We start from the raw sequence: 10,312 nt of genomic DNA, 5'->3' as shown, positions 1-10,312 counted from the left end.
GGACCTGGGGCTCTTGGATTGGTCATCTGATGCCTGGCGTCGGGTGGGCCGAGCCCGACACACCCGGGCGATGTGTCCCAATTTTCTGCACTGCCTGCACTCTGCGTTGCGGAAACGGCAGGTCCTCCTCTCGTGACTTTCTCCACAGCTTGCGCAGCTCCCTCCTTCTCGTCGAGGCAGCTGTGGTATGTGGGCTGCTTGAGTGCGCTGCTGTACTCGGTGCACCTCCTCCCTGTCGGATCCTGAGTCGTCGGTGAGGTCTTCGTGGTGGACCCTCGGTTGGGACAGCTGGCTCGGCCGTGCCTCTTGCGTCGACCTCTCGGCAGCTTCCGTTGCCAGGGCCTCCTCCAGAGCGACCTGGAACGTTAGGTCCTTCTTAGCGTAGAGGCATCGTTGCAGCTTCTCATCCTTCAGGCCACCGACGAGGCGGTCACGAAGCATGTTCTCCAGCTCTGAGAAGTTGCAGAACCGGGCGGCTTGGCGGAGAGAGGTCACAAACCCAGTTATGGTTTCCCCAGGGGCTTGCCGCTTTGCGTAGAAGGCATTTCGACGAGCCACCACTGAGGGCTGCGGCGAAAAGTGCCCCTTCAGCTGTTCCATTATTGTTTTGTATGGAACAGTAGCGACGTCTTCAGGCGCAAGGAGAGCCCGGGCGATTTCAAACGTCTCCTCTCCGCAGACGCTGAAGAATATCGCCCTCTTCTTGGCGTCTTCTTCGTCGGTGACCCCTTTGGCTTCTAGGAGGAAGGTGAAACGGGAGGCGTACGCTTCCCAGTCTCCCGATGCTGGGTTGAACGGCGAGAAGCTGTTGTCGGTTGCCATTCTGAGTTCCTTGTGTCCCGGAGCTGAAGCCTGGATACACGGTGCGAGGCAGCGGTGCGGCAAGTGGCGGTGCTGCGGTGCTGTGTGTGGCAGTCAGCTCAGCGGGATCCCACCTTCGTCGCCAGTGAAATATACTCAGAGTCGCAAGGTGATTTCATGCTCTTTATTCAGCTCATAGTGGTGAGGAGGAATGAATGAGAGTCCCCTCAAAGTATCTGCTTTATATACATTATTTACACAATGGGCTACACATGATTGGCTAATTCCGGAATTCTACTGTAAGCCAATCAGGTTGTGGATTCACTTCTATCTGGAGCATGATTGGGTAGTTCCTGCCAACCAATCATACTGCTGCATTGTTCTAGGACCAATCAGACTGCTGCATTCTGAATCCTATTGTTCTAGGACCAATCAGACTGCTGCCTTTTGGATCCTATTGTTCTAGGACCAATCAGACTGCTGCAGTTTGGATCCTATTCAACTCAGTACATAACAGTATCATAGCACTGCTACACTCCCTGTATCTCTGGGGGAAGAGGAGAGGAAATGAGGGAGGGGAGAGACCATCCTGCTGTGGCTGTTGCCCAAGTCTGAGGAATTAGTCATATGTCCTCCTCCTGATGCTGCTGACGTGGTGCCAGGGACAGAATTCACTTCCCTGAGGAAATGATAGGCGAAGGATTGATTGGATGTGTGAATAAACATCCCTCTCCATTTTCTGTAGGGCAGGCAGGCAGGAAGCATGTTAAGAAGCAGAAAAGGTGCATAATTAACGAGAGCAGATGCAAAGGTAGAGGCTGCCGGGTGAATCACATGCAGCCGCGCACATCTCATGCCTGCTCTCCCAGCTGAAAGGCTGCCCTGCTCTCCCAGCTCTGCCCCCTTTCCCTCCTCCTCCAGCCTAGTACTTCGAAGCTGCTTCTTGTCTGCGCAGAGAGATCCTCCTCAGCGAGAGAACGGGCAGCCTCGGGTGTTGCCACATAAACAGGAGAAGCCGTTTCCGAAGAGGCATGGCTGGGGGAGGCAAAGGCAGCCAGGCTGCAGCATCCTTATGCCTGGCCTGGACACTCTCCCTGGCCCTGGCCTCTTTCCCTCAGCTCGTGAGTGGACGAGTGGACTGGACCCAGGAAAAGGTATGTTGGGGGTCTCTCTCTCTCTGGTGGCTTTTTGTAATTTTGCTTCTGTGGGGAGGGTTACGTGTAGCATGTGGGGGGAGGGAATGACAGGGATGAAGGGATTTGGTGTGGGCAAAGGTCACAGGCCTCTCAGTCACCATGGCTTTGCAGGATTTAAAATAGTTTATCAGGCATCAGATTTCTCTATCCTTACTGGCAAATCACTGGTGCCAAGGTGCGCCTTTAAGATGATAATATGGGTGTGTGGGAGGAATGAACTCTCTGTGGTGTTCCAGCAGTTATTATGTCTTTTATATTCCCACTTATTATATAATTGTGTATGTTTCTATATGTGGATTTCTCAGAAGGGCCTTAAGGCAGATGATCTAGTAGGGCGATTGTGTATGTTAAAAATAGGCGATCTGGCAGGGTGGTGTACAAGTAAATGCCACCCACTCAGCCCAATCATCTTGACACAATGCAGAGCACCCCAAAAAACCAGGAGGGAAAGACAAGCAAATGCACTCTAGATACAGGCTGAGAGTGAATCACAGTGAATCAAAAGAGGGCATGGTCTGAAGGCACATGATATGCCAGTCTTTCAAAAGCAGTTCTGGGTCTGATTGGTGCCTGGATGGCGGACTTGTGTGTGTGTGTGTGTGTGTGTGTGTGTGTGTGGAGTTCCATGATGGAAGAAAAGCAGGGTGCAAATGCACTAAGTAAAAGGGCAAACTACAACTACAATGCACCCTACAATACAACCTACAATGCACGTACAACAGTCAAACTCTGCATACACTCAGAAGTCCCAAAGAGTTCAACTGGACTTAATCGTAAACCAGAATGGTGCACTGTATTTTGAGTTACCTTAGAGCACACATTGGTATATGCTGGTACCCCAGGAATCTCAAATTAAGCTTCTCAAAATCTGCTCAGAAACTAAAATGGTGGCTAACTTTGTAACTAGATTGGAGCTACATACTTAGGTTATATGGTTATAACCATATATGGATCTGATTATATGGATCTGGTTACATGGATCTGATTACCATTTTATATATATCAAGGTGCTTGTTGATGGAGACAGACACTTAATGGACAATCCTATATATTGAGTTTAATTAAGCTTTCTCCTACTGAGTTTAAGTAAGCTTTCTCCAAAGTGGGTATAGCAGGGGCCTCCAACTTTCTTGGCCCCAGAGGAACATTTTCAAATCTAAAGAAATGGTTATGGGCACCAAAAAATACCCATTTCATTGAATGAAAAACTGGGCATGTTCAGAACCCCTCTCTGCAAATCAGCACCTACTCACCCCAAAATAAACAGACCGAAGAAAGCAGGACACCCCCCCTAAAACTCAGGCAGCCCTCCCCTACCAACAAAACAAAACAAACCCTACAATAAAAAATGAGAGGGCAGTGGGGTGTCAGGTGTGCCCTGCTACTCCAAGGCACATCAGATTTCAACCTTATTTAACAATGCAGACTTCTTTTCCCCTATGATAACCATTCTGAACCGAACTGGACAAGACTTTCATAAGACAGTGTGCTGCTGTTAAGCGTGGTTGTGGTTGTAGAAGGTTTGGCTCAGCCACCGATGCAAGTGCAAAGCTGAACAATCAACATGCACTGCATTGTGTTTTGGGGAAGGTCTCTGTATGGCCAAATAGCGTAAGTTCAGGAAGCATGTTTTGAAACTTCATGCAAACTTGCCTATAAATGCTAACATCAGACACTTATGTGCTGTCCTACTGTATTAATAATGCATTGCATTACATTCAATAATGCTACATGTTTACTGCCTGGTTAGCACTCTTATGCTGGCATAAAGTAAATGCAAATTAGTCCCTTAGACCCTGAGATACCAGGCCTCCTGGGTTCAATTCAATTCCTTTTGAAGGCAATGGGGAAATGTGGGTTATTTTTAACCGCAGTAGACTATATGCTTAATACAGAAAGCCCTCATGCGTCTTTAAGCCTTATGTTTTTAAGGACAAGCAATTATTTACTCCTTCCCTTGCTGCTTTTGTCCCAGGTTTGATGTAATCTAGGGCAGTGATGGGGAACCTGTGGTTCCTCAGATACTGTTGGACCCCAACCTACATCAGCTCCACCTAGCATAACCAAGGAAAATTGTAGTCTGGAGGACCATAGGTTCCCCATCCCAGATTTCAGGCTAGGGCAAGCAAGGTAGCATCTGTAAGTTCCTTATTACAAGATCATATGCCAAGCCTAAATATGGATTCCCCCCCCCCCTGTTCACAAGAGAGTTCCTAAAGCTGTACTTTTGTAATATCTTTGTTCTGAAGTCTCTGATAATTGTGGCCAACATTAAGCGCTGTCTAGTTTTCTGCTGCTTTTGATCTAGCGGGTCATCCATTTTAAGAGAACGTATGATTTCCTGACATCAAAGTGTCTTATAAAATAATGGCTCTGTCTGTGTGCATATGATGTTAAAGCACATACAATGGGGCCTCCGATGCATTCCAGGATTTATGCCAAAGTAGGCAGAAAAACAACGGCAGAATTTATCCACTTAAGGGCAAGTAAACATGGCATTTCAGTTGCTGCCGTTGTTTTAACTTACTGCTGCTCACCCATGTGTCAGCTCAAAATCCAGTGCTACCTTCTTCTCCCTTTCTGCAGCTGTGTACACACTATATCTTTGAAGCACATTTGAAACCTGTCGTACCACAGATTGCTGTAACTCCTATATTTCCTGCTGCATAATACACTTCCATTTGCACAGCTGTTGCACAGGATGCACAACCAGTATTTTCACACAACAGCCCTTGCACGGGTGGTCAGAGAACCCAGGCTATATATCACAGCCTGGTTCTTTGGGGGCTTTCAGATTACCAGTATATTGGGCACTCATCCTAATTTGTTTGTGAGGAGGCTAGACAATGTTGAACACTTTCCAATGTGTCTTCCCATCGCTTTCCTTATCACAAAAACTCTGATATTTGAAGGTAGAAGAAGAAGAAGAAGAGTTTGGATTTGATATCCCGCCTTTCACTCCCCTTCAGGAGTCTCAAAGCAGCTAACATTCTCCTTTCCCTTCCTCCCCCACAACAAACACTCTGTGAGGTGAGTGGGGCTGAGAGACTTCAAAGAAGTGTGACTGGCCCAAGGTCACCCAGCAGCTGCATGTGGAGGAGCGGAGACGCGAACCCTGTTCCCCAGATTACAAGACTACCACTCTTAACCACTACACCACACTGATACTGCATTTATTGCAGAAAACTTCCCAAGCAATTATAACTGTATGTGATTGATTCCCGCTCCAAAATGGTAATTGTCTGGAAGTGCATTATGTTTTCTATTAATGCTCTTTTTTGTTTGTTTTTTAAATAAACCCGTAAAGAAAGTCATGCATATCACAATGTGAATCATTTATTTCCTTAATTATTTTTTTTTGGGGGGGGAGAGGATGTACATATACACCCCCCCCCGCCCTTCTACTCAAAAGGAGACCCAGCTCAGCTTACAACATGAAATAATAGGGAGGGGAGACATCTTACAACTTTTCAAAACTATAATTCCTTTAATCAGTGATCAGACCTAGCAATTCCATTTCTCCATTTATCTCTTGTGCTTCCAAAGAAAACATATTCTTCTGCATTAGCATGATTACAGCATTACTGTATTTTGTCTTATAATGGCAGTCACTGGCTACAGTAAATGTTTGTTTGGTCCTGCCAGGAAGATTGCCGTCGTATGTGTCTTTTATTGATTTTCATGCTAAGTGTGCTCATTTCTCCCCGCTAACATCATTCTAATCTCACTGTGGTTCAAAGAGCCCTGTTGGCTAAGATGCATAATGCTTTCCACTATTCATACTTAAAGAAAGCTATAATTTAAGAATCACAGTAAACTGAGCATGCTAAAAATTAAGAAAAGAAGAAGATTAAAATCCGCAAAGACCCTCTCTGTTTAGCTTCGAGACTTTTCTCCCAAGATATTTGCATATTTTCATACCTCTCAAATTATATTATACTGTTTTGAGTTTGGGGTCCAGAGTTTGTGGGTGCAAGGTACCCATAATTTCTGGATTTAGTAAGTGTTTAGTAAGTGTTAGAATTTAATTAATGCTTGGAGTCTTAAAATGGGCTACCAGATGCTAGATTTATCATGTTAAAATACAGGCCAAACAGGAAGATTGACCATTAAAAGAGGACAAAAGGGAAGATGCAGAGCTATTAAGAAAGCTATCAGCAAAGCAAAGACTCTGTGCCAGTCAATAAATGGGTGGAGCCCTTTCCTGAGCTCTGAGATCCTTAGTCAGAAGACAATGACAGAGTTTTTGTTAGGAGGAAGTTTTATGATTTCACTTGGCTGTGGTGTGATTGAGGGGGAAAGGTCTCAGTCTGTTAAACATAGCAAGCTGGAGAGGAGGGGTCAGAGCACAATATGGGCTGTCAGTTTTAACTGGAGGTTGCAGCAAGGGGAGCGGCAGGACCCTCTTGAAGTGTAATGCTTTGAACCTCTCCATCTTAGGCTCAGGTTGTAGATATGTGTAAATAAACCATATATCATAAAGACACCACAGTCTCTGCTATGTCTCATTTCCCAAGTACTGTAAACACATACTCTGGAGAAGCGCCTGCACCCCTGGAATCTCGCACCTCTTGTGGAAGTGTATATTTACTTCCTCATGAGGCAGACCCTAAATTTGGCACACGTGGCATTTGAAACCTACTTAGTCATGAACATGAGGCATTTGTACATAACTTCAAAAATGTAGACCCACCAGATATCCCCAGATACCTAGAAAGCTGACCTTTGTAACAGGCAGGAGCAAAGACATGGTAATTACAGGAATACACATCATATACACATCCCAGCTTTTATCAGTACACACAATGATGTGCTCACACTTTCAAAACACAAATGTACATATGTGCGTGCTTATTTACCTCAGCTATGTTCATCTGCATAGCCTTGCCTTTCTTTTATTTTTTACCACCCTTCTTGACAGTCCCCATATGCTATGAAGTCCCACCACCCTTTCTATCCCATGACTTTCCCTTAATGTTGAGGTTCCACTTTGCTTTCAGATGAATTAGGAAGTTACTGCACATACTCCAGCTTCTTGAAGTCAGCCCCAGGCTGCTAGTTATGACTGCTGGCACAGTGGCATGGAAAAACCTGAAATGGATGTCTGTGCAAGTAACAGATAACCAATAAGATCTTTATTATGAGAGTTTATTCTTTAAGATTGTTGTATCGGTCACCAAGCACCAAAACAGATGGGCCAGCAATCTTCAATAAATGTTTTTTATCTATTACTGTTGTTATGTATTCAGTGGTCTGTGTTTGCCTGAGCTTGAGTCTGGACTAAGGATTCTGAGCTCCTGTGTTCTGATTCGATACATGATGTCCAATCACAGAACATTTCAGGATTTGGGCCTCTGCCATTGGCCCTTGAGGGATACCTGTTCTAGAGGGTCCCCAACCCGCCTCTCTATTGTTCGGAGCAAAGTCTGGATCCCACCAGTTATATGCAGCAACTATTATGCTGATATGTTTCTATGTTTTTCTCTTTTTGGGGGGTGGGACGCATGTGTATACATACTTCCATTGTTTGACACTTTGGATGATTATTTTAACAGAAAACTGCTAATGGTTACTTTTAAATAATACTTCCTACACTACTGTCATATACAAAACACTATAGCAAAATTCATCCAGTCATTCATTATGATTATTTATTACGTTAAAATAATCTCGCCTCCAATTCCTTCCTCAGTACTCCCACCGTCCAACCATTTTAAATGCAACTAGCATCCAACAAGTTGCTGCTCACACAGATATCAACCGAATGTGGCAAAATGATTTGCACCCGATACTGATTGAGCGATATCCAGGATCACCCGGCAGTTATGCTGTGCGTCAGGTGAGTCTGACGAGCTGAACGTGCAGTTCACACTGATGTCTGCAATAATCCTTCCCTTTCTGTTTCCAGGATACCTCTAACTGTCCACCAGTTCTAAGTACGCTGGTTCGCACTGGTTCTCGGTAAATTACTCACACGATGGTCTATTATAACAACCTGACAGATTATAGGTCACATTTTGCCATAAGAATCTCTGCATTCACAGCAGTGGCTTGGCCCTCCCAACTCTGTATGTAGAACACAAGAGCCCTGCAGATACAGGCCAATAGCCCAGCTGCCCAACATCCTGTTCTCACAGTGGCCAACCAGATGTCCGTGGGAAGCTCACAAGAGGGCAACAGCACACTCCCCACTTGTGATTTCTAGCAACTGGGATGCAGAGGCATACTGCCTCTGGCAGTAGAAACAGAACATAGCCTCCATAGCAAGAAGGGACGCGGGTGGCACTGTGGTCTAAAACACTGAGCCTAGGGCTTGCCAATCGGAAGGTTGCCAGTTCGAATCCCCATGACGGGGTGAGCTCCCATTGTTTGGTCCCAGGTCCTGCCAACCTAGCAATTCAAAAGCACGTCAAAGTGCAAGTAGATAAATAGATAAATAGCTCTGGCGGGAAGGTAAACGGCGTTTCCGTGCACTGCTTTTTTTTCGCCAGAAGCGGCTCAGTCATGCTGGCCACATGACCCGGGAAAACTGTCTGTGGACAAACGTCGGCTCCCTCAGCCAGTAAAGCGAGATGAGCACCGCAACCCCGAGTCGTTCGTGACTTAACTGTCAGGGGTCCTTTACCTTTACCATACTATAGCAAGAAGCCACTTCCAACTATTGTATTGCTTTGTTGTTGCTTTCATTACTTATTTGTCCTTTTGTCTTGTGAACTGCCCTGAGATCTTTTGATGAAGGGTGGTATATAAATATAATAAATAATAGTTATAATAATAAATATATCTGATCTAGCACCAATAATATAATATCACATTCTCATATAATGGACCAGATGGCATAGCTTTGCTAGCTGGAGGAAGAATTGTATTCCTCAGTTGCAAAAAAAATGAAATGAAATAAAATAGCTACACTGCATATTGGAAATATCAAAAATATTTTCAGTGGAAGTAGAACTTTGAGGGAAGTTGCACAAAGTGAACACAGAATGTGTAACAGCTGAGCATTTATCCCTTGGAAAGGCCCTCAAACAGCTGTGAGCCATCTTGTTGCAGTTGCAACCTGAAGACAGGTGAGTTTAATGATCTGCAGTTGATGAGGGGGAGGTGCGTAGCCAGTTTCAAAGAGTATCTATTGCATTTAGTGCTGTAGTTTCCTTGGAGATTTACTGGCAGAGAGCCCAAACAAATAGAAAACAGTGACATCTCTGGCACAGCAGTCATCGGGCATGTACAGACAAGAATCTGTATTGCTAGGGGAGAAGAGCAATATCAAAGTAAAAACTTCCTAGAAAGAATATTAAATTATGCAATTGAATGGAAATTGGGTTTACCAGAATGTCTCCTTTAGGTATAGATTTCCAATGTCAAATAGCAGGTTAGCACTATCTGCTTGGAGTGGACAATATTCATTCTCATTCATTCTCTCTCTCTCTCTCTCCTTCTCCCGGGTGTGTGTGTGTGTGTGTGTGTGTGTGTGTGATATCAGTCTCCACCACAGGACAGGTGAACGATTGTCCTGAATTCTTGTGTGCATTTTCTTGCTTTTTTGTTTCATTAGTACTCTGTTGTTCCTTCAGTAATCTCTAAGGTTATTGACTTCCCACCCAAAAACTGTTGAGGTCTTCACTCGCTTAGTTTTACAGATGGCAGAGCATCAGCTTCTCCGGACCTTGGGCTTAAATGTAATTTACTGGGGCTTCCTTCCTCATAATGCACAGAAGGATCCACTGAGCATCATGTTTTCATTACTGCTGGTCCATCTTATTTAATTATTGCTTCTCATATTGCTTCTCATAAGCACTGAATCCAGGATTTCCTGTTCATTGGCTTGATTTCATGGAAGTGAATCAAGAGCTATCCTTTAGTCACATCTCTCTTCATTTGTACAGCATGATTCTTACGCATACATATCGAAGTGTTATATAAGATGCCCTGTTAAACCTTTATTCCAATAACATGAAATGTGCCGCAGGGACCATTTCTAAAGCAGATGAGACACGTTGCTAAGGAAACATCAATGAGGGGCAATTAAATGTCATTAACTGACAGCAGCTAGGGTCCCAAACCTGGTTGCCTTCTGTGACAGTACAGGCTGTAGCCAGCATTAGGAGAGGAAAGGGAGGCAAGCAAACCAACTGCTCTGTCATCTTAACTTCACCGCTGACAGCAAGTGGATACCAAGGTTTATCTCTGGCTGCCTCCACTGAACCACCTTTAATCTTCTGGACTTTAACTGGCCCAAACTATTACAATTCAATTCAATTCCAGTTCATTACCCCCAGGTCCCAGGGTGAGTTACAACAATCAAAACAAAA

General features: G+C 44.7%; 1 protein-coding gene across 3 annotated transcripts in view; it reads left to right on the top strand.

Annotated features, from left to right (window-relative positions):
* QPCT (glutaminyl-peptide cyclotransferase) overlaps positions 1–10,312 on the top strand; it is a 38,749-nt gene that overhangs the window by 21,761 nt on the left and 6,676 nt on the right. For 2 of the 3 annotated variants that reach the window (XM_053382766.1, XM_053382765.1), the window contains one exon: positions 7,690–7,836. In XM_053382766.1, coding sequence (XP_053238741.1) covers positions 7,762–7,836 — 75 coding nt within the window. In that variant the 5' untranslated portion in view covers positions 7,690–7,761. Of the gene's footprint in view, positions 1–1,456; positions 1,956–7,689; positions 7,837–10,312 lie in introns of those variants that run through there. The other variant, XM_053382764.1, reaches the window with a different exon arrangement.

Source organism: Podarcis raffonei, chromosome 3 (assembly GCF_027172205.1).
Source record: "Podarcis raffonei isolate rPodRaf1 chromosome 3, rPodRaf1.pri, whole genome shotgun sequence".
In the NCBI taxonomy this organism is placed as follows: domain Eukaryota; kingdom Metazoa; phylum Chordata; class Lepidosauria; order Squamata; family Lacertidae; genus Podarcis; species Podarcis raffonei.
The sequence above is the reverse complement of the archived record's forward strand: the minus strand, read 5'-3'. Positions and strand labels throughout refer to the sequence as shown.